This window comes from Tamandua tetradactyla, chromosome 12, assembly GCF_023851605.1.
Source record: "Tamandua tetradactyla isolate mTamTet1 chromosome 12, mTamTet1.pri, whole genome shotgun sequence".
Classification (NCBI taxonomy): domain Eukaryota; kingdom Metazoa; phylum Chordata; class Mammalia; order Pilosa; family Myrmecophagidae; genus Tamandua; species Tamandua tetradactyla.
The window spans coordinates 54,949,252-54,971,834 of record NC_135338.1 but is presented as its reverse complement, the minus strand read 5'-3'; the positions used below and the strand labels follow the sequence as shown (position 1 = coordinate 54,971,834).

The following is a 22,583-nucleotide window of genomic DNA, read 5'->3' as shown; positions in this document are numbered from 1 at the left end:
AGACCCGTTCCCAGCACCCCCACCCCGCCCCAGCTCATCCCTAGGCCACAGAAGTGTCCTGGAGCCAGGAGCTGCTTTGGCATCCTTCCTATGGGGCTTGGGCAAGTCCCTCCCCACCTCAAGGTCCGAGCTTCCTCCCCTCCCAAATGGGAGACAGGACTAACTCCTCTCAGAGGATCCTGCTGGCTAGAGATGTGGGTGGTGCATGCCTGGGGTGGGAAGGGGACCGGGGAACCAGTGGCCCTCACTGCAGGCTGTACCGGAGTCCTGGACTTCAAGCCCCCTACACGGCATGGGGGAAAAGGGAGAAGGGAGCTTGGACAGAAAGATCTGGAAGGGTCTCTGAAAACTGTAACCCATACAGCTCCCACTCCAAGCCCCTTGGTTGGGGGTCAGCAGCCTAGAGGTCCCAACCCTCATGTCTTGTAAACTCAGGTCCTGTGAGGCCAGTTCAGTCTGGACCTGAAGAGTCCTATTTGCTGACCGCACCCTGCCCGTGGGAGGTGTCCAGCACAGCTTGTGCCCAGGGCTCTCCTGGGTCATGGGAGGCCTCTCTCAGCCTTGCTCCCAGTGTTTTCCCAGCAGCCCTGAGGCCGAAGCGCACACACATTGGCTCTGCTCACGATGAGGATAACGGGGCCTCTGGAGGCAACTGAACCACATTCTCAAGGCCCGGAAGAGCTAGCACGAGAGCTTAAGTCTAGAAATCCTGGTCCTCGGTCCAGGGCTTTGGCCATGACTTACTGACTCTGAGCTTCGCTTTTCTCATCTGTGAAACTGGTATGGGTAAGTTTCCATGAAACTTAGGGGAGCCTGCTTGGGCCCGGCCATGGTCTAAGATGTGAGGGTGATGGAAGAGAGGATGCAGTAACCACTCACGCCATCGCCATTATTTTATTATTAATAAGGCATGACTAAGCACCCTGGGACTGGGCTGGGGGCTCCCAGTTCTGGTTCTCGGCAGTGCTTGGTCCTTACCTGTCTGTGGTCTCAGTTTCCCTGCCTGTAAAGTAATACCTACTCCCTCTTGGAGTGGCCACTTGAAAGTAAAGTCACTAAGGAGAGGGAAGCAGTATATGTGGTTGTACATGTGCATGTGTGCACGAGTACGTGTGCTCATGCATGTGTGTGCAACGTACCTGTGTGCACATGTGCATCTGTGTGTGCCTGTGTGCATGTACCTAGGCATGACTGCGTGTGTGTGCATAACCAGGCCTGTACGTTTATGTGCTCATGTGTGCCTGTGCGCGTGCACGCAGATATGGGCCTGTGTGTGCCTGTCCACGCGCATGTGTGTGTGTATGGATGAGTTGGGGGGGTTGGTTGGGAAGACAGCCCCCCTCCCAGACCCTGTCCCTGGGCCGACAGCCTGGACTCACACTGCAGCTGCTGGTGTTGTTCTGGTAGGTGACACTGTATTCCACCTGCCGCCGCTGCTCCTGCTTGCGGTGACACTTCTTCTGCAGCTGACACAGCTGGATCTTGAGACTCTGGGATGAGAAGGCTGGGTCAGTTCAGAACAGCAAACTCTCCCGGGCCTCACCCCTGGGGCCAGCTCCAGAGATGCCCACTGCCCAGGGCAGTCTGGGCAATGAAGGGGTGGTAGGCACAGAAGCCCCTGGGGGAAGAGGGCCAAGTTCTGGGAGGCAGGGGACATTTGAGGCTCTAGGAGTACAGGAAAGGGCGTGTCCTGGCTGACTGGGGTTTGAATCCCAACTCAGCCTCTATAGCCTTATTTTCCTTGTCATGACCAGAGCCAACCGTCTGTGCCCTTCTGCTTTTAGTGGCTGCCAGGAGGACACACAGTGCAAGGCTGGGAGAGGCTTGCTGGGGCCCAGGTGAGCCCGGGGCCCAGGCTGTGCTGGGCACACTCCCCTGGACAGGCTGTGGTCTGTGGACATGGGATGCCTCAGCCAGTGGGATTCGAGCCATCCGCAGGTCTCACTTTTCTGAGCCTTTGTTTTCTCACCTCAAAATGGGAGAGCAGGGCTGCGATTAAGGTGAAAATTTAAGAGGGTACTAAGAACCTTAGTAATCAAGATAAATAATATTTTGATGTGATATTGTTAAAAATCAAAAGTAGTCCAAAAATATCCATGATGCACACAATATCAACATTTTAAATAAAGAGGGGATCTAACCCTGCACTTGCACAAATCACCTCACTCCCCTCACCCTAATGCCAGCCCTGAGAATAAAAGCACTCGCCTTGGGTTGCTGGGTAGAGATTTAAATGAGATACAGCACAGAAAGTGCTCCTGCCAGAGCCCAGCACATAAAATCCTCATTCCAAGGAATAGAAAAATCCGTGGTGGGTACAAAATGGTGAAGGTTTACAGCGTGGCCGCTAGGGGGCAGGGGCTCAGTTCGCGTATCCGGCAAAGTCCCTTTGCATTGAGCACCCCCACCCCCACCCCCGCCCCCTAGGTCCTTTCCCTCTCCGTGATCCCAGGCACCAGCTGCAGCGGGAAGCTCTGTAATGCTGTGCTGTTGCAGGGGCAATTCCTCTGCCTAGAATGCCCACCCTTCCGGGTGAAAATTCTATTTATTACGGGATAACCAGAAAAGGAAGGGGAGGGGAAATGGCGTTTGCGGCTGCTCACTTTAGTTGGTTGTCTCGTCACAATCCTCCCAACCATATCACGTTGCCTCCTTCCTACCCATTCGAAGATGAACAAACTGAGGCTCAGAGAGGATATAGACTTTGCCCAGGGGTTCATGCCTAGCGGTGGCTGAGCTGGGATTTGAACCCCGGCCAATCTGGATCTAGAGCTCCTGACTTGTCTACCACACAGAACACAAGCCCTTCGGAGCACAGGCTTGGCCTCAGGAGAAACCCTGAGGGGTGGGTGGGGTGGAAGAAGGGGAGGCAAAGCAGATACAGAACAACCCGGGCCCTCCTCTCAGCAGCCCAGCACTGCCGCAGGCCTACCCCGGGTGCAGAGGGCCCGGACACCCCTCTCCCCAGGCCCCGGGCCACAGGATAGACAGATTGCAGGCAGCTGTTACCGGGACTAGAGCCCTGTGGCCTTCCTCTAGAGACTCGAGGCTCTCGTGGACGGCCTGGTTCATCCTGAAGAAGGCCTCCAGGTGCTTCTGGACGTCCTGGCTGGCTGCGAAGAGCCTCCCGTAGCGCTCCACCATGGCCTCCACCTGCGCCTCCTCCGGCTGCCCCTGCTCCTCGTAGCCTATGGAGACAGCACCAGGGCAGGAGGGGTGGGTGCACACCGCCGGTTCTTGCCGCCCCCTGCCAGGGCTGATACAGTGAGGAGGGTGGGGCTTCTGCTGTTGCCCCAGAATTCCAACTGGAACCCCAAAGATGAGAGGGCCAGACAATCCACACGGGCTTACTTTAAGACAGTCCAGTGGGACAGCTACTGCCTGGCCCCATCCACCTACTGTCTCGTCAAGAGAAACCCCAAAATTCAGAAGGTCACCGGGTGGTGGAGAACACAGAATCTGGACCGAGTCTGCCAAGAGCTGAAGTGGGGGAAGCTGCAAGAGCTTAGTGGGAGAGGAAGGGCAAGAAATGTTCCCTTCCTGAGTGCTTCCCCAGCTCTGGGGTTTGCCTGCTCCGAACGGAGATGAACTGTGGAATTAGGGAGGCTGCCAGAGCAGCACTAGGTGCTCACGCTGGCTTCAAGCCCTGTGCTTCACCCACACCCCTATTTGGCTGGGGGTTCAAGGCCCAACCTTCCCAGCAACCCTGCCCAGTCCTGGAGCTCCAGCACACAGCTCAGTCACGATTCCCAAACCCACCTTGCTGTTCCCTGTGCCTGGAACATCATCCCCCCTTTGCTGAGCTCTTGTGCATTGTCTGGGGTTCCGTGAGAGGCCACCTCCTCAGTGAAGCCCAGCTCCCTGTCAGTACCTCCTTATCACACTAATGCAGTGGCCATGAAGTCCAACAGACCAGAGTCTGAGCCCCAGCCTTACCACTTCCCTGCTGGGTGACCTTGGGTGAGTTCCTTAACCTCTCTGAGCCTGGGTAAAACAGAACTCAGAAGCTCATCAGGGTGGTTGAAAAAGATGTACTAAAGAACGTTAATTAAATATTTAATAAATGCTCATAATTATTTGTTGTTGTTAGATAATAATGATAATAAATATGTATATGTTTGTCTCCCCTTCCCTTTGCTACCAAGTCTCCAGCACTTGTAACAATGGACTGCAGTACAAATCATGATTTTAAAAAGCATAAAATTATGTTTCTGTAATTTTAGTTAATAGTGGCAAGCCAGTAAAGGCCCCCAAAACAAAACAACAAAACCAAAATAATGACAACAACGATGATGATGATGGAGATGGATACAAGCTAAATGCCCGGCACTGTGCCAAATATTTATAAAGGACGATTTCTTCTAATCCGCATAACTGCTGCTGTTCTCCTTGTACAGATAAAGAGACTGAGACCTTGAGAATGTGCTAGAGACACGCTGCCAGCGATGCTGGGTTGGACCTGAACCAGGCCGTGTGACCCTGGCACCTGAGCCCCTCCTAATCCCTGTGGCTGGAACTTCGGGGGCCCTGTCCTGCAGAGGAGGACCTCGAGGCTCGGCCCATCGTGGATGAGTCCCGTGCTGGGAAGCGGCCAAGCGCACTGAAGGCCGCGGAGGTGACAGGCTTTCTGAGGCGGCTTCAGACATACCCTTGGGGAGTTTCTCCAGGACCTTAATCAGATAATCTTCAAAAAGCTTGTGCTTCTCAACCTGTCTCTTCAGCTTCCTCTGCCTGTAGAAACATGATGGCCAGAGCCAGATGAGAGACCGTGGCTTGGAGGCTCTCAGGGAACCCTTACAAGGGCCACCCTCTGTGGATTCCCTGCCTGGACCTGAACTGGACTGGCCACTCCCCAGTTGATCTGTGGCTAATCAATCTGTCTTTGCACCCCATTTTCCTGCTGATCACATTGGACCCTAAGACGTCACGTTGATGCCAGTGACCAGGCAGCAAGGAAAGGGAGTGGGGGAGTGGGAAACCCAGGTCGCTGTGGCTCAGGAAACTCCTAGAGGTTGGGCAGTGGCAGCCGGAGACCACTCCCCCCTCCCCCAGCCCCAAGAGACAGCGGAGAGTTGGGCGAGGGGCTTCACCTCTCTGTGCCTGGGTGGCCCAGCTGTAATAGAGGGTGTTGAGAGTTCCTCTTTCACAGGCTTGCGGGGACCAGGCGTGAGGTGCCTTGCACATGAGAGCTCAATGTGAAGTCACCCCCACTGCCACCCCACCCAAGATCATGCATGGGAGATGGTGGGTGCTGCTGCCCTGCTAGGCTTGACTCTTTGGCAAGAGGAGTGTCCTTCACCTGCCTGGGCCCACAGTCAAGGTCAGGAGGAAAGAAGGGCAGGGGCTTCCCAGCAGTCAAGGGCAGAGAGCAGAGCAGGGCCGGTTCTGGCCAGCTGGGTGAGCCCAGTCACCCTGAAATCTCTGAATAACAGCTGAGTGCCCTGGGGGAAGTCACTCTGTCCCTCTGAGCCCCATTTTTGCATCCACGAATTCTTTAAAAAAATCCAGGAAAGGAACTCTTTCCTCACAAATACCATGCAGGGCCTGCTGTAAGCCATGGCAGTTTCTAACCTTACTGGGGTGATGAACCCCTTTGAGAATATGATGGAAGGGGTGGGCCTTTTCTTCAGGAAATTGCTCACAAGCTCACCCTTTGCATCTAATTCAGGCTTTCGTGGGTGGCCTGAACTTCAAGGGCCACCCAGGAGGCCAGGACCCAAGGCCTCCACCTGAAGCCAGGGAGGCAAGCTCCTAGGCTGATTTTTAGAAGCACTGAGCTGAGAGTCCAGAAGGCTGGCCACAGGCACCCCCTACTTTGTGGTTGGGGGCTCAGCCCCAGAGGTTCTGGAACTGGCCCAAGGTTCAAGGTCAAAGGGTGAGTTGCAGACGTAAGGACTGTGAGCCAAGCCTCTGTCCCTCTCACCACAGCTGCCCCTCCTGATTCACCCCAGGCATCGCTTCCCTCTGTGCCCCCCCTGGCCTGGCCATCTTTGGTCAGTCCCACTACTTGGCCCACTGGGGTTGGCATTGGGTCTGGGGCTTGTGTAGGGAGAACCATGGGCCTGGGAAGACTCATACTTGGCCTGGAGCTGGTGAAGTTCCTGTAGCAACACCTGCAGGTGCCCTTCCTTGTCGCTGGAATTGCTTGGGATAGTCCTCTGACCTGCATTCATGGCTACCAGCTTGTCACCACCCTGGGCCTCACCGGGGGTTAAGAGGCCTCAGGAGGACAACAGATTGCAACGGTGACAATCACAGCAACGGTTTTTTCTAGGGATCCTCCTAGCAGTCCTCAGAAGGCAGGGTTCACATTCCTGCTTCACAGAAGAGGAAACAGAGGCTCAGAGAGGGGCTGTGACTAGCTCAAGGTCACACAGCCGGCAAGTGACAGGATTAGATTTGGACTTGGGGCTCATTAAATCCAAAATCCAGAGTCTTTGAGCTGCATCCCTGGCTGTGGAGTGGTGGAATGTGTCATCGGGTGGCAGTGTTTTTGCCCACCATCTGTGCCCTTGCCACCCCATAACTGGCAAAGCCCCACCACCACCAAGTCTAAGACCCTGGACACCAGGATGTCTAGGGGACTTCCGAAAGGTGCTGGCTTCCAACAATATTCAGGAAAGAGTTATAGGGTCAGAGGCTGCACTGGTTCAGAAGGTGTCCGCACAGGGAGGACGCACCTTTATCATCTGTCCCCCTGGCAACCCACCCATCCATCCATCCATGCATTTGTTCACTTAACCAACATCAGGTACTCTGAGCTTATGCAGAGCTTATAAAGCTAGAGTGGAGACTGAGACGTGGACTTTACAACTTCATGGTCAAGGACGTAAGATGACTGGTTTCAACACAGCCTGGTTCCCTAGTTCTGGCCAAAGGGAAAGGAACTCCACTAGGAGCCTGACACTCAAGTATAACTGATCATCTGCTGGGCCTGTCCCAGGACTGGGGCAGGGGGGAGGGTGGAACAGAGAGAGAAGCTGAGGGCTGCAAGGTCAGCTTCTCCAACCTTGAGTGTTGTACAGGATGGCGGGGGGTGGGGGGTGGGGCAGCAGGGAGAAGAGGAAGGGGCCCAGTTGACTTACCCAAAGCTCCAGGAGCAAAAAGCCACAGCCAAGCTATGACATCACAACGCTGGTTTCTGTCTTTGTGATGTGTCCATTGCAGGGTTCTCCATGTCCTGTGCCCTCCTCCCTGCCCCAATTCCCTGGTTCAGATCCTGAGGAGAAAGGCTAGAGTTGTCCAAAGAAGGGGGATCAGATCCTATCCAGGGGTGGGAGTGGGGAGTGGGGTTGGAAGGGGTCCACCCAGAGTTGAAGATGTCCAAGAATAAGAATTAATGAGGGGAAATGAGGTGGGAAGGGCCTTCCTTGTAGAAGCAACGGGAGGGACAAAAGCTGAGAGGCACAAAGTAGCACGCATGGCCTGGAGAACTGTAGGCTGGTCCTAACAGCAGGAGGTGAAGATCAGGTGGGGGTGGCTGGGGAAGTGGCCGGCAGGAACCAGAGCATGGTGGCCTTCAACAGAAGCAGACCTGGCCATTCTGGGCAAAAAAGGAATCAGTGGAAAGCTATGAGGGAGTGCATAGAATCAGAAGCAAAGCTGAAGACCCAGGTTCAGAGAGGACAAGGATGTGGGGGGTCCTGGAGAGCCAGGCAGCAGGAACTCAGTGTTCCCCAAGGATGATCCCTCCCCAACTTCTTTCCATGGGCCACTCCATCCTCAAGAAACAAGGTTCATGTGCTCGCCCCTTGGCCTGACTGACAGACGCATTGATAAGTGTGCATTCAGGGCTGGAGGTCTCCTAGAGCAAACCTGGGGCTCTTCCCAGGGAAAGGGAAATGGGATGCTGGTCAGCAACACCGCAGGTGCTCACCGCAGGGAGGCTCAGGTAAGCCAGGCTAAGGCATCTGTGCTTTATCTTGAAGTTTCCACTACAGTTTCAACATGGTCACACTTGCATTTTGGAGTGAGCTCTCTAGCTGCAGAGTGGAGGTGGAGTGTCTTACACTGCCCCTCCCTGCCCTAGGGTTGTGGGCAAGGCTGAACACATAGCACCTAGCACTGGACAGATGGGACTGACAGCAGGCCATGAGTCACAACTGCTCATTGCCTGAGGATCACACGCTTGGCACGTGGGGGAAGCACTTGGAAACAGAGTGAACATTCTGGGGCCGTGGGGGGCAGGCTTTGTAGTACCAGGAGGGTGGGGCGACTCAGTTCCTGTGCCGGGAATGTGATTGGCTTGTTTGAATGTTCAGTGGGCTGGCAAGGAACTGAGGTCCGCCCCCGGGGGATAAGCAGGCCCCTTGCTTATACCCGTGATAGGGAGGGCGGTTTGGCTAGGGGGCCTTTATCCACAGGAGGGGAGGGGCGGGGTCTTGCGCTTAGGCCATCCAAGGCCTATCAGCTGTCAAGGCAGCTAATAGTGAATCTTGGTTTCACAAGGAGGCAGGCAGGCCGGCCAGCAGTGGCCGTGGTTACATTTGCACAGGCCCAGTTGGAAACACTCCCGACACAGGGGTTAATTACTCCTCACAGCACACCCATGAAGCCGATGCTGTTATTTCACAGATGGGGAAATGGAGGCCCGGAGAGATGGAGTTCCCTTGCCGAGGTCTCAGGGTTAGGAGGTAGATGAGCCGACTGTAAATCCTGGCTGCTGGGATTCCAGAGAGGACAATGAGGTTGAGTTGGCGTGCTCCTCGAAGGGTTCTGGCATGGGAGAGAAAATGTTCAAAGGGACGTTGTTAGGGTGCATGCAAAAACCGAAATATAGACAGTAAGCTTTATATTAATGTTAAGTTTCTCGAACTTGATAGCTGCTCCTAAGGTGGTTAAATAAATGAATGTTCTTAGGAAATGTAGTTTCAAAGTGTTCAGGAAGCATGATGGATGCAACCTACACTCAGGTGTTCAGAGAATGGAATGCACAGACACAAAGAGAAATGGATAGAAAGATACAGCAAATGTTTGGCAAAATATTAAAATCGGTGGATCTCGGTGTCTGGGGGGAAAAGGGATATGCTGGAGTTCTCTGTCTGGAATTTGTATTATTTTTGTAGCTTTCCTATAAGTTTTAATTTTTAAAAATTAAAAAACAAAACAAAACACACACAAAACCAGAACTTCATCTTCTAGAACTTTCAGGCCCTAAACCGATTGGCCTATAGCTACAGGCATAGGGGCTGAGGGGCGGTGGAGCCACCTGCTTCCCCGTGAGAGCCTTTTGTCCAGAAATGTCCTGTAATGTGTTCCGAGAGCATGTGGCTGGGAGAGAGATGCGGCTGCCCTGGAGATATTTCTCCCTTCGGGCCCCCAAAAAGTGGCGGTCATAACCAAAACCATCCTCCAAGGCAGTGGCCGCGCGGCTCCTTTCACAGATGAGAAGATTGAGGGTCTGCGAGGCAGAGCAATTTGCCCAAGGCCAAGTGCGAGCCGTAGGTGCCAGGCTGGGGTTTGAACCCAGGTCTGGGGATTTCTGAGCCCTATTATTGCACTCTCCCCTCCCCTCCCCACAAACCCACCAACCTGCCTCAGAGCCACCCCTCCGGGCTCTGGTTCCTCTTCCTCCTCTCCACCCTGCCCCCCAACCAGCTGCCGACCCCACCCCTCTCTGATTAGGGGAAGAATCATGGGCTTATTATGTTGGGGCTGGAAGGAACTTTAGAAAAAGGAGACTGAGGCCCAGAGAAAGGCAGGGACTGCCAAGGCCACACAGTTGGCTAGGGGCCCGACTCAGACCTGCCCCCTCCCTGGTCCTGCCTCTATCTCCTGAGCTTTGGGTGAGAGAAATCCAAGGCAAATTGCTGGGAACACTGGGACCTGGGAGCCCACTTCAAGGGCAAAGCTGTGATTAAATGGCAATGGACCTCTTTTATTCAAGCCTTAATGAGCATATTTGGGGCTGGAATTTGTCCCCATGGCTTGGGTCTCGGGACACAGCAGAGGAGAGGGCCAGGTCAGGCCTCTTGTCCAGAATCCCAAACCTTGCCTGCTCTGCAACCCCAAATGCCCACAATAGGGACAAGGCCAGTTTCTCCCCAGCTAGACAGAGAGGAGGCTCAGGAATCAGAGTATGGAGTCAGGCAGCTGTGTGATCTTTAAGTACATATAACCTCTATGTGCCTCTGTTCCATGAAAATAAAGTGGGGATAACAAAATCTAAGATTAAATAAGATAGTCCATATGAAATGCATCTTGTAATTTTTATAAGCATAAGCTGTCGTGTGTGCACTGTGCGTGTGTGCACTGTGTGTGCAGAGGAGAAAGTCTGGCAGGACATGAATGAGCATTTTGAGCCTTATTTTGGGAACAAGGAATGGGGGACATTTTTTTTTGTACGCTGTATGGTGGGGTCACATTTCATTCCTTTTCCATGTGAGGCAAAGGGAAAGTGCACAGGCTGGGAATCGAACACAGGTCTTCCACATGGCAGGCGAGAATTCTAACACTGAACCACCCTTGCACCCCCTTGGGAGACACCTCTATATAAACATTACTCTTTAAGAGAGTATCTGCCTCAAGCCTTTAGAAAAGCTGCTTAGGGCCTGGCACCTCAGTCAGGATTCGATCTACCTCGGCTTTGTTTCCTGGCCTCCTTTCTCTCTTCCCTTAGAGTATCTCAGTGGCTGAGTAAATGATAGCATGGAATGCTTTACTGAAAGAGGGAGGCAATGACACAGACAAGAGAACCCTGCTGCTGGGGTAGGCTAGCACAGCTGGCTTCAGGGAGGAGGTGAAGAATGGAGAATGGTGCAAAAGAGACAGGCTTGGCTCATTGATTCTCTCTCATATTTGCTGAGACCTACCCCAGTTGAGAAAGAATCTCAGTTTCCCCTTCTCCCCCTGTCTAGTTTGTAGCTGCTGGAATGCAACACACCAGAGACAGATTCGCTTTCAATAAAAGGGGATTTATTTCATTAGTTTTTCAGAAGAAAGGAGCTAACTTTCAACTGAGGTTCTTGCTTACGTGGGAAGGCACAGGATGATCTTTGCTGTCCTTCTCTCCAGGCCTCTGGGTTCCAACAATTTTCCCCGGGGTGATTTCTTTCTGCATCTCCAAAGGCCTGGGCTGAGCTGCGAGCACTGAGATGAGGTATGCTGAGCTGCTTGGGTGGTGCTATGTTGCACTCTCTCATTTAAGCACCAGCCAATAAAATCAAACATCATTCATTGCAGCAGGCATGCCTCCTAGCCGACTGCAGATGTAATCAGTGACAGATGAGCTTTACATGCCCTTGGCTTGTGTCCACAGCAATCGATCTAGACAACATCACCTGGTCAAGTTGACACCTGAACCTAACTACCACATTCCCCATGCTGCAAGAGGAGGCAAAATCCAGAGTGCTCCCAGGGTCCAGGAAGTTGTGCTGTGACTGCTCCTCCTTGGAGGCCCCCAGCCTGGCAAGGTACCCACTGCCCCTTGCCACACTGCCCTGTGCCAGGGGAGGCTTCAGGTCCCCAAGCTGAGAAACTGCCCAGGCAGGTCCTGGGACCCTCCAGAGGCAGGGCCTGCCTGTGGGGATGGAGGCATGCACCATTGCCCCAGAGTTCTCCCAGAGGGGCAGGACCTTCTGATGTCTGTGCTGGTAACACCATCCTCCCAAGAAAGGAGGGGGTGGGTACCCTGAGCACAGGGCTGAGGGGCAGCCAGGGACATCACAGACGATTCCCCACCAACTCCAGCTTGCTCTTGATTACCTCTCCCTTGTTTACTTCTATTTTAACACCCGCCACTCTGGAGTGTCTCCCTTCCCACTGAAATGTGATCTCCATGAGGACAAGGACTGGATCATAATTGTCCCTACTTGGTCTCAGCATCTAGAACAGACCTGAACACACAGCAGACACTCAGTAGATGTATGGGTACAGCAGAGCTCAGAGGTATACGCCTTTAGGTTGGAGCCACGGCTCCACCACTCATCTGTGTAACGATTGGTAAGTCACAATGGCTGAGTCTCAGTTTCCTCATCTGTTGGTTGGGGATGACAGCAGTGGCTCTGCCCTGGGGGTGTGAGGTCCTGATAATGCCTTAGGAAGGCATTCAGTACAGTGATATTATGTAACGGGGATCAAGAAATGAGAATGGCCTACCATGTTCACATATATTCAGTGGTAGGCCATTCATTACCTCCCAAAGTAGCCTCGTCCATCTCTGGGACGCTCTGACCACCAGATCATCTGCTCTTCCCTTCACTGAGTCCAGATATGTCCATCAGCTGTCCAGGTTCAACTGCAGCTTCCCTGATATTGGAACATAAGTCGGTAGAGTCGCATCTGGGCATGGAAAGACCCTAAGGGTAGGTGTAACCTCCCTCCCTCGGCAGCCCTCTCCATTGACCAGTGTGACTTTGGCCAAGTCCCCCACCCTCCCCGAGTCTCAGTTACTTCCTCTGTAAAATGGGTTTGCATTTGCACCCTCTATGAATGATGGTCGTGGGGGAAAGGAACTGAGATGCATAAAGCACACAAACAAAGTTCCTATTATTTTATTGTTAGTTCCGTCACCCCACCTGGCATGGGTCTACGCCCAGATCAGCACCTGTGGCCATTTTCTGGGTTGTAACTGTTTCTGGTTAAGGCCAGTTTCCCCATGGACTGTTAAAGATGATTGTACCACTTTTTTTTTTTCACATTTATAAACTCTATATATATTACAAATGTCAAAAGAAATTGCAATGCATTTTTTCGTCAGTAGTTTATTATATGTAGCCAAATATTTTTTCCTTTCCAAAGCAGTTGTTTCTTATATATCTGGGATAATTTACCTTTAGCATAAACCCTTTTGTTTGGTATTTCTAATCGTAGGGAGTCTGAGTAAAGACTTGTCTTCCTTTTTGAAGGATATTTTCATTGAATACAGATGTCTTATGCTCCCCTCCCCCCACTGCTTTTTTTTTTTTTTTTTGGTATTTCTGTACTTTAAATATTTATTCTCTTGTTACCTGGCTTCCATAGATTCGACTGAGAAGTTAGCTGCTAGGTTTTTTTATTGAGGAATCTTGACACACACTCAGTCCATCTAAAGTGGGGGCAATCTGCTTTTATTGCTTTGCTTTACTTACTCTCCCTCCCTCTCCCTTGTTTGAGGCCCTTCCTTCTGCCCTCTTTCTAGGGCGGCCCCTGGCGGTGAATAGTACACGCAGGCAGGGCAGCTGCTGCCCAGGTGTTTCCCATAAGCGGGTAGCCCCAGAACAGGATCCTCCCGACCTTGACTAACCATCCTTACTCACGGGCTCCTTCACAGTGTCTTCTCTCCCTGCTCTAGCCCGTTTGCTGTGGGTGAGAGAGGTGGGACCTGGCCCTGGGACCCTGGGCAGGTGTGCTCTGCCCCTGACAAGCTTCCTGGTACTGACTGAGCACAGCTGTGCCTCTGTCCTGGCTCCAGAGGCTGCCAACTCCGCTGACCTAGGAGTGGGGCATCTGGATCCCAGCCAAGGTCAAGGGACCTGCTGACCTTTTTGGAGGACAGTTTCTGAGACCCCAGGGTCTACAGAAGCTATTGAGCCTCCACAGTGCCTCTGGCCAGAAAATGGGGGCTGGCTTTCCACAGGGAGGGTGCTATTAACCCATCTGCCCATTCGGACTCTTGCTGCCCTCAGTTAGTGACCATCTCCAACATGGACCCCACACGTCACAGTTTACAACGTCTTTTTGCAATGGGATTTTGTGGACGCTTAGTCTCAGAAAAGCGTTGTGCTTGGCTTCATGGTCTGCTGTTGCTACTTTAAAATTCTTGATAACATTTAAGCAAGAGGCCCCCATAGTAGATTGAATCACGGCCCCAAACAAATATTCAGTTCCTACCTTTGGGTCCTGTGGGTGTGAACCCATTTGTAAATCTTCAAATCTTCATCTTAAGATGAGGCCAAACTGAATCAGAATGGGTCTTCTGGTAAGTAAGCAAAGGAAGTTTGGACATGGAAGGACAAGCCACAGGAGGAGACAGGTCACCACGCGCAGGGGCAGACACTGACTCCCAGAAGCCACCACCAAAATGCTACAGACTTCGGAAAAGGCACGGCCTACAGATACCTGGATTGAACTTCTAGTCTCCAAGCTCTGAGCATCATGATCCATTCCTGTGGTTTAAGCCAACCGGTTTGTGGCATTTTTGTTATACCAGCCTTGGTGAGTTAAGCCAGCCACACATTTTCGTTTTGCTCCGGGCCCTGCAAAATGTGAATTCAGTCCTGATGTCGCCTCTCAGCAGGAGGGAGCAGTGAGCACACCCACTGTACAAGAGGAATCTGGGGTGCCTCCAAACATACGGACCCCTCACCTACCAGAGGCCAGGACCTGATGCTCAGTAAATGTGGCTCCAAAGGAGTGGGATTCTTCCCCGCCACTCTTTTCTCTGCTTTTAAAGTCACCTACCCACCCGCTTTTCCACAAAGCAGCGACAGCTCAGAGCTGTAACTTCTTGTGGCTTATCTGTGAGTCTTGCCGGCCTAGGGAGGGGACTCTCGCTCATGGCTGCATCCCCAAGACCCAGCCCAGGGCAGGGCCACGTGCACAGTGGGCCTTTGGTGACTGTTGTCAAATGAACACGTGCCTGGCCTGCCCAAGGTCTCAAGCCAGTGCGAGGCAGACCCGGGGCTCAAACTCAGGCCAGCTGACTCCCAGCTGAGCACTCACCCCTTGGCCAAGCGGTTGCTTCTGACCCTTCTGGGACTTGCTTCTGAGAGCTGTCTGCCCAGGGGCATAGGTGATGCCACATCCCTGTCCCCTAGAGGGGACCAGTCATGAGAAGAAATGGAACATCCCTGGCCCATTTGCTGAATGTAGGAGACACTGTGGGTGGCCCACGTGTGTCCCCTCTCCCTGACACCCAGTGCACACTAGCGGGCTTCCACCTGCCAGCACTGCGTCTCTTCCCTGAGGACTTTCTCTGGTTGCCTGAGCCCCTTTGCCCACATGTAGAGGCTGTAAATGACAGGGAATTAACACCCTCCCAGGAGCAGGTCTCCGGTGATGATTGCTGGCACTTGGTGTGTAAATACCCCAGCTCCCTCCATTCCTTCAATGGGACAACCTTGGGGCTCGGGTTCCACACTGACTCCCAGAGCTTCCCAGCAGGTTTCAGCTCCAGTTGCCCACAGGGTAACTGGCTCGAGGACTCTCCCTTTATAGGCCGACTTTCCTTCTCCATCCTGCTTCTCTACTCCTCCAACCATGTTTCAGGGGGTCTCTTCCAAATGAGCGCTGTGAACTCAGCCTTGTCACAAGGGTCTGTTTCTAAGGAACCAAATAATGACAATGCCTAGCTTTTCACCATCATGACATCATTTCTTTAGGGCTAACAGGAGTTTCCTACAAGTTTTCCTGGGTGTTGCCAGTGGTGTGAGTTTCTGGGGCAAAGGAGTGTGGCTGTTTCTCCTGACTGTCACCAAAGCCATTTCCCCTTCTTCCTGGGAACAGAGCGAGGAAACATTCCCAGCCTGCCTGAAGTTAGAAGTGGCCAGATGACTAATTCTAGCCGGTACAACCTGAGAGTCACTAATACATGGCTCTTTCAGGCCTAGCTGGTAATATTTTTCCATGTGCCGTCTTCCATGCTCTTTCCTCTTCCAACTTGATGCTAGGATGACCTTGAATAGGGCAGAGCCACATATGGAAAGGACCCAGGTCCCTGAATCATCACTGGGAGGAGAGTCTCTTGCTAATTAAGAACACCAGCCCTATGTAGATTTTTCAAAAAACAACCATTGAGTTTGGGCCATTGTGTGTTTTAGGACTTATGTGTTATAGCAGCTAATCTCTCCTTCACTAATTTTAAAGGGCAAGAGCCTAAGCCTTGGAACTGGGCAGACCTCAGTGCCATTCTGATTCAATTTCTTATCGTCCAGGTGAGATGACTGGATCATTTAATCTCAACCCAGTCTGCCCAGTAGGAATCAGGGTCCCCATTTTATGGATGAGGAGACTGAGGCCCAGAGTCACACAGCAAGGAGGTGACAGAAAAGGGTTTCAAGCTGAATCTGAACCTCAGTTTAAAATTCACAGAAGGGTTCCAGATTTTTCTAGCTTCCTCTCACTCCAAATGCCCCTGTCTCAGACCCCAACCCCAACAGGGCTCTGCTGTGACCTGAAGGCTGGTGCTGAAAATTTCCCCATTCCCTTGCAGGTCCTGGAATACCTCTTCCCATGCTCTGGGGGCATTCAAGGGGCTGAGGCTGGATAACCCAGGAGATGCCTTGGCCAATCCCCTCATCTTCCCTTCTTCAGGCTTAAGTTCCTACCCCTAGAGAAGCTTCCTATGGCCCCAACACGGGGAAAAGGCAGCCCCTAAATTTGTCTCTGGATAGCAGGGTGTGGGGTTTGTAAACTGGCCTCTCCCTTTAGTCGGGGGTGGGTGGAAATGGCCTGTGGCCTGAAAGACGTGTTAGTCTGTCAATCAGTGGCCCTACAAGGAGGGTTACCAGACTTAGCAAATAAGAATATAGAATGTTCAGTTAAATTTGAGTTTCAGATAAGCAATGACTAATCTTTTAGCAAAATTATGCCCTAAATATGGCATGGGACATACTTATACTAAAAAATTGTTTGCTGTTTATCTGAAATTCAAATTTAAGTAGGCATGCTCTGTTTCATCAGATAACCCCACCTGGAAGACACAATGGATAGCCCCAAAAGGGTTAAATAAAGAGAAGTTAATGAAGGGGTTGCTTACCCAGGTGTGGGCAGGGCAAGGGCACCAAAAGGGAAAACCAGGCACCCAGAGATCAGCATCCCTGCGAAGCCATTTCTTCCCCCCGGGGCCGAGGGGGCAGGGAAAGAAGTGACCTGGGGCCTGGTGAACACAGAGGACAGAGGCCCTGCAGAACTGTGGCCCTGAGCAGAGATGGAGCTGGAGAAATAAGTCCCCTGACCTCCCCCTCGCCCCGCCCCCCCCCCCCCCCCCCCCAGTGCCTCCCCTTGGCTGGACCTGGTCAGCAGCCAGAGGGCAAGGAAACTCGCATAGTCCCCTGGTCAGCCCGCCGGGCACGGAACCGGGCAGAGAAGCATGGAACAGACACCTGGAAGCAAATGGCTCTGGTCCTCTTGATCTTTCCAGGGGCCCTCCCCTGCCCAGTGGAGTGGTGACAAGGGGCAGCCACAGACACTACACCGAGAGCCCAGATCTCCAGCTCCCTCCACCAGGCAAGAGGCACACAGGAGCCAGGGGCCAGACAGATGTGACCAGATGTTTGGGGGGGCCTCTCACCCCTCCAGGGCTTGCTCTAATGGGCATCTCAGGTTCTCTGGCTCTTCTAAATCCAGAGCCTCTCCCAAGATGTCTTTGAATCCCCAGGCCTATGCTCTCCTGTATCCCCAGGACCTCTGCTCCAGGCAGACTGTCCACCCAGTCTGGACCCTAGCCCTGGGTGCACTCTCTGGAACACCCACGCACAGGGGCCTGGCTGACCTTCCCGTGGACAGCAGGCGGGCAGGGACAGAGTGCATCTTCCGCAGCACCCTACTCCTACTCCTTTCCTTCCTGGGATTCAGGTCCCCACCTCTGGTCCCTGAGACCCAGGGTGAGATAGGAGGCACTGCTACCCCAAGAATTTGCCCAACTCTTCTCCCAACAAAGGGCTCACTCTCTGAGCTGCCTTGCCCTAGGCTGTAATAATGAAAGAAAAGATGCTATTAATTCTGTATTGCCCAATTCCACCCCATTTCTTCCCCCAGAATGTAGTGCCAGACCTTACCATGCCTTGCAAAGCCCTCTTGGGCCAGCACCTGCCAACTTCTCCAGGCCCGTGTTTGCCCGTCCCCACACCGTCACTCCAACCACACCAGCTCTGCATTGCCAGGCTGGCATAGTCCTCCATGCCTACAGGCCGCTGCTGGGGTTGTACTCTCTGCCCCAAAGGCCCTCCACCCACAGGGGCCCAGAGAACCTTGTCAAGACTCACGGAAATCTGAACTACTTTTATTGGGAGGCACTCCCCCCCCACCGCCCCCAACTCTACCCCTCCCCCCACCGCTTCTCTTTCTACTCCTCCTCCTTTACCCACCCCTCCTCCCACCCCACACCCCTCCCCCTTTCTCTTACCTATCCATCTCTCCTCCCTCTCCCTCCTCCCACTTTCTTCCCTTACCTGTTCCCTCTTTCCACACCCTCCTTCCCCACCTCTTCTCCCAATCCCTCCTCCCTCATTCCCATGCCTCTTCCCACCCTCTCTTCTCTCACCCCAAAACTCTCTTCCCACACCCTCCTGCCTGACTCCTGCCTTTCTCCCACTCCCTCCTCCCCACCCCTCCTCCCTTACTCACCCCTCCTCCCACACCTCTGCCCCTTCTCCTCCTCCCTCCTCCCACCCCCTCCTCTCATCTATAGTGCATATTCGTCTTCCTGGAAGGCATGGCCTCCCCTGGGCTGGAGTGGCACATTCCAGCAGCTGACAGCGCTTCTGGCTCTTAGCAGGGTCCATGGCATTTAATCTGGGCCTTGAGAATAAAAGTAATAGCAGTTACATTTATTGGACACTTGTTTCAAAAATCCTCCTTGACTTTCTTAAATGGTTTCACCCCATTTAAGCCTCATACCAGCCATGAGAGGAATGGGCTACAATTATGACTCCCATTTTACAGATGAGATGTGGGGGAGCAGGGGACTAAGTAACCTGCCCACCGGGTTGGAGGAGGCTGGTGGTAAGGTGTGAACCCTGCTGCTGGGCGCAGCCCCTCCCACACGAACCCTCCCTGCACTGACCCTGTCTGGACGGTCAGGGGGCCAAGGGCTCCAGGTCCAGCAGGGTCCAAAAGCATCAAATGCAGGTAGGTGGAGGGCCCCAGGGGAGACAAGGCCGCAGAAGTCTTTTGGAGCTAACTGCAGAGGCCTTAGAGGACACCCCAAGAAGGCTGGACATATGCAACCCCTTGTAGCCTGTTTCAATCCTCTCCTATCGCCTTTTCCCCAGGGAACAGAGCAGTCCTCGGGCCTGACAGGTCCCAGACTGCCTGAGTCAGAAACCAGGTCACTGGGCACCACAGCCTGGAAATTATCTTCAGGCCCCAACAGCCCCTCGCTGGGATGCGTGGTATAAGGGATATTCAATCCCATTGGGCCAGGCCATCAGAGCTAAATATAGGCCCAGAGGCTCTGAGAGCAGGACAAAAACTGCAGGGCCAGCCAGGAGGGGCCACTGAACAGGCTGCCATGCCGACAAGAAATGCCTGCTCTCCTCCCAGGAGCTGCCAGGGCCAAGTGGGCTGTTGGCTGGCTCGGGGCTGGTGTGCCCAGTCACACGCTCTCCAGGGCCAGGCCAGGAGCTATGACAGTGCACTTTGGAGGCAACACCAGCTTCAGGAGAACTGGGACACAAGGAAGGAAGGAAGGGAGAAAGAAAGAAAAAAAAAACTGAACCCTGTACTGAGTGACCTTGGAAAAGTGTCTTGAAGTCTCTGAGCCTCTGTCGCCTTCTTTTTGAAATGGAAATGGCCACATCCACCCCTTAGGGCCTAGTGAGACAGCAAATGTCCACTCTTTTCACGCCCCTGACTTCCTCTGCCCAGGATCAGCTCACGCCGCGGGGTCCCCGAGAGCTCTAGGGGGTGGGCGTGTACAAAGCCGCGTGTGTGCGTGTGCGTAAGGGAGAGCACCCACATCCCCCCACAAAGGCCACCAGCAGGCGCGCACGTTGAATGAATTCTGCCTGTCAATCACTATTTTGCCATTATGGGTGATGGGAGGCTGAATGCCAGAAATTAGAGACTGTTTCAAAATAATTGTTTTTCTCTTTACATTTTTGGTTTTGAAAATATTAAGATAGGCTTGATTTGAATTCCAAGTGATTTTCAATTTAAGCTTTTATTCTAAGAGAAAACTGATATGTAGGTGCAGCTATAAGCTGCTCGTTCTGTTTCAAAGACACTCAGAGATTAGAGGGTTTCTATCCTTTTTTGTTTTTAATGAGAAAATAGCTGTATTCTTGCATTGACTACCTCACAATCATGATAAAATCAAAGCAGGATAATAACATTTAAGGTGGGTGACATACACAGGAAAGCCAGATACAGAAGATAATTTTCAAACATAGTATTGCTGCTTTTTGTTTCCTTCTCCTCCTCCTTTTCAAAAAAAAAAAAACTTCATTTCAGTAAAGAGCAACACCATCAAAATTGGCAGCTCACTGAAACGCTGAAAATTCAGAAAACTGGTTCTGAAACAAAAACTGGATATAGTCACCATCTCTAACACTTAGGCTATTTTTTTTTCAATACATGGTTTAATTAAATCCAATCCTTAGTTGGAAGAAAAAAATTTTTTTAATGATTTGTCTTCAGAGACAAGTCAGCGCTGGTGTAGGGGTCCTTGTTACACTTTGTGTATCTAGGCGGGTGTGGGTGTGGGTGTTATGTGGGAACACGGATCTGTGCTCTGCTCCTGTGTGTCTGTCCGGGGGGTGCAGCATGCACAGGGGTGAAGAGGGAAAGGGCGCTGCATCGCCCAGGTAATACACAGCCCAGCTTCCTGCCACCACCAGACCCTGTTTTCGTGAATTCTAGGTGAGAAAGACATGGCATGTCAGTGGTTAATCAGCTCCGGGGGAAGCGAGCACTTATAAACGCTGCAGAAAGGAATACTGTCAGGAAGGCTCTTAACTCTCAACATTGGCCATAGCTGAGTAGTGACCAGCTGGTGTGCTGTTTAGGGGTGAGGCCGGAGCAGCCCTGAGCGTCAGAACCTCGGACCAGGTGCTTCTGCTCTTAAGAGCCTCCGCATGCAGTGCCATTCTCAGTTTCTCCAGAGAGGGAAAAAGTTTGCGCAGGGCCACACAGAACTTTCCAGAAGGGCCAAGACTAGCACCCTGTTCTGTCTAACGTCCCAGGTACCTGGAGAGTTCTCAGTTCACACATACAGAAGTACCTGCACACACGTGCACCAAGAAAGAGACGGAGAAATGCACTTTTAGAAAACAAGAGGCTGCATCCAGGACTTAATAGTGTTATAGGACTAGTTTACTTGCCAACTATTCTGCCAACTGGTGGGTTAATCTCGGCCTTCTTTCCCTAATAAAACGTGGGCTGTGTGGTGTGCATGTGAGGTAAGCACCGTCTGTGTGTGTGTGTGTGTGTGTGTGTGTGTGTGTGTCTGAATGCATGGGGCCAGCGGCCAGCCGAAGGTCCTACCCTAGTAGAGCTGAGACCCGCTCAGAGGTGCCCCCTCCTTTGCTGCTTAAAGGAGAGCCCCCACCCGCAGGCTGATGAGGGAGGCAGTTCCTTCTGCGGTGCTCGGACCACGGCTGGCTTTGCCTCTGCTGTGACCTACAGCACGGGTTTACGGGTTTACGAGCCCCGCTCTGTGCACCAACCCATTATGTAAGAGTCACAAGGCGTTTGAATTCCAAACACCAGGCCCTCCTGACTGCAGCTATTTCCGAATCCAAAGCCACCCTCAGGAGCCGGGGGGAGGCCCCCACCCCTTCCCCTTCAGTTGGCTCCAGGCCTTCCTCTTCGGCCCCCGCCCCCCCAGGCTGCCTGCCCACCACCCGCCTCTCCTCCAGGCAGGCTTCCCAACCCCAGCATGTTTTAGGCTGTGGAGGGGCTGTCTGTCTGTCCAATGTGCTGTAAGACGTTGAGCAGCTTCCCTCCTCCCTACCCACTAGATACCCACAGCACCCCTTGAGCTTATGACCACCCAAAGTGTCTGCCAAATGTCACCTGGGGAGAAAGTCTTAAATCTCCTCCCCTACCCCCAAGGCCAAAGGGTTGAGAACCATTGTCTTCAACCAACTATCGTTAGCCTTCTCTCTACCAGGAAGTTTGAGGTAGTAACAACCTCTAACATTTATAAGTCCCTTTTCTAAGTGATATGAGTGAGTGTGTGTGTGTGTGTGTGCGCACGCGTGTGGGCGTGTTTGTATGTGTATATGTGTATAATTTAATCTTTCCAACCTTCCTGGGTGTTATCATGTTTTTACCATTTTACAGAGTAGGCAACTGAGGCTTAGGGAGGCTAAGTAAGTGATCAAAGTCGCACAGCTAGCCAGTGGTGGAGCTGGCAGGTGACTCCAGAGTCTGGCTCTGCAGGGCACGTGGGCAGACACCTCACAAGTGCTTCTGTGCCTTGAATGGCCCCCGCCTCCAGGGGGAGCAGGGAGGCACAGTGACACTGACACCCACAATGCCTTCGCTTGAAGCCTAGAGCTGCTCAGCTCACCGGGGATCATGGTCCATTGCAAACCACCCCTGCCACACCCTTCAGCATTTCTGGGGGGTCTCCATAGGGTGTCAGGTTTCTTCAGTATGCAGAAGATGCTTCCCCCCTGGGCTCATCTAATTTGGGTGTGATGAGATTCCCGCTGATTTGTCCCAACGACTAGGATTGCAGGGTCTATGGCATGATGCAATAAGCGACCAGAAACATAGCTTTGTAAGCCTGGCAGGGAGCTATAGAAAAGCACTGAGTAGATTTCTGAGAGCCCTGGCTCACAGAGAAACCTCGACAAAATCCTCCGACTTCAGGCTCCGTTTACCCTTCCTCAGAAGAAGGACGCTGGAGCAGATGAACTCGGAGGGCCCTCCAGCTGGCGTTACTCGGTTTTCTGCTCTTTCCGTTCTCGGTGGAATGGAGGCCAGGCAGTTGGAGG

At 52.7% G+C, this 22,583-nt stretch overlaps 1 protein-coding gene and 1 long non-coding RNA gene across 7 annotated transcripts in view; one reads left to right on the top strand and one right to left on the bottom strand.

Moving 5' to 3' along the window:
- Positions 1-8,073, bottom strand: part of CCDC197 (coiled-coil domain containing 197) — a 22,117-nt gene extending 14,044 nt beyond the window's left edge. For 3 of the 5 annotated variants that reach the window (XM_077123427.1, XM_077123426.1, XM_077123424.1), the window contains exons 1-6: positions 7,877-8,073; positions 7,086-7,219; positions 6,079-6,314; positions 4,649-4,731; positions 3,010-3,188; positions 1,380-1,490 (exon numbers count right to left, since the gene is read on the bottom strand). In XM_077123427.1, the coding sequence (XP_076979542.1) occupies positions 1,380-1,490; positions 3,010-3,188; positions 4,649-4,731; positions 6,079-6,173 (468 nt within the window). In that variant the 5' untranslated portion in view covers positions 6,174-6,314; positions 7,086-7,219; positions 7,877-8,073. Of the gene's footprint in view, positions 1-1,379; positions 1,491-3,009; positions 3,189-4,648; positions 4,732-6,078; positions 6,315-6,680; positions 7,038-7,085; positions 7,220-7,876 lie in introns of those variants that run through there. The other 2 variants (XM_077123428.1, XM_077123425.1) reach the window with 2 other exon arrangements.
- Positions 7,130-22,583, top strand: LOC143652151 (uncharacterized). 2 transcript variants are annotated; one of them, XR_013160446.1, is made up of 3 exons: positions 7,130-7,891; positions 11,258-11,940; positions 22,459-22,583. It is a non-coding gene; the product is annotated as an uncharacterized LOC143652151 (long non-coding RNA). The 2 variants fall into 2 exon arrangements; XR_013160447.1 differs by lacking the exon at positions 22,459-22,583 and having other exon boundaries at positions 11,258-11,411; positions 11,821-12,830.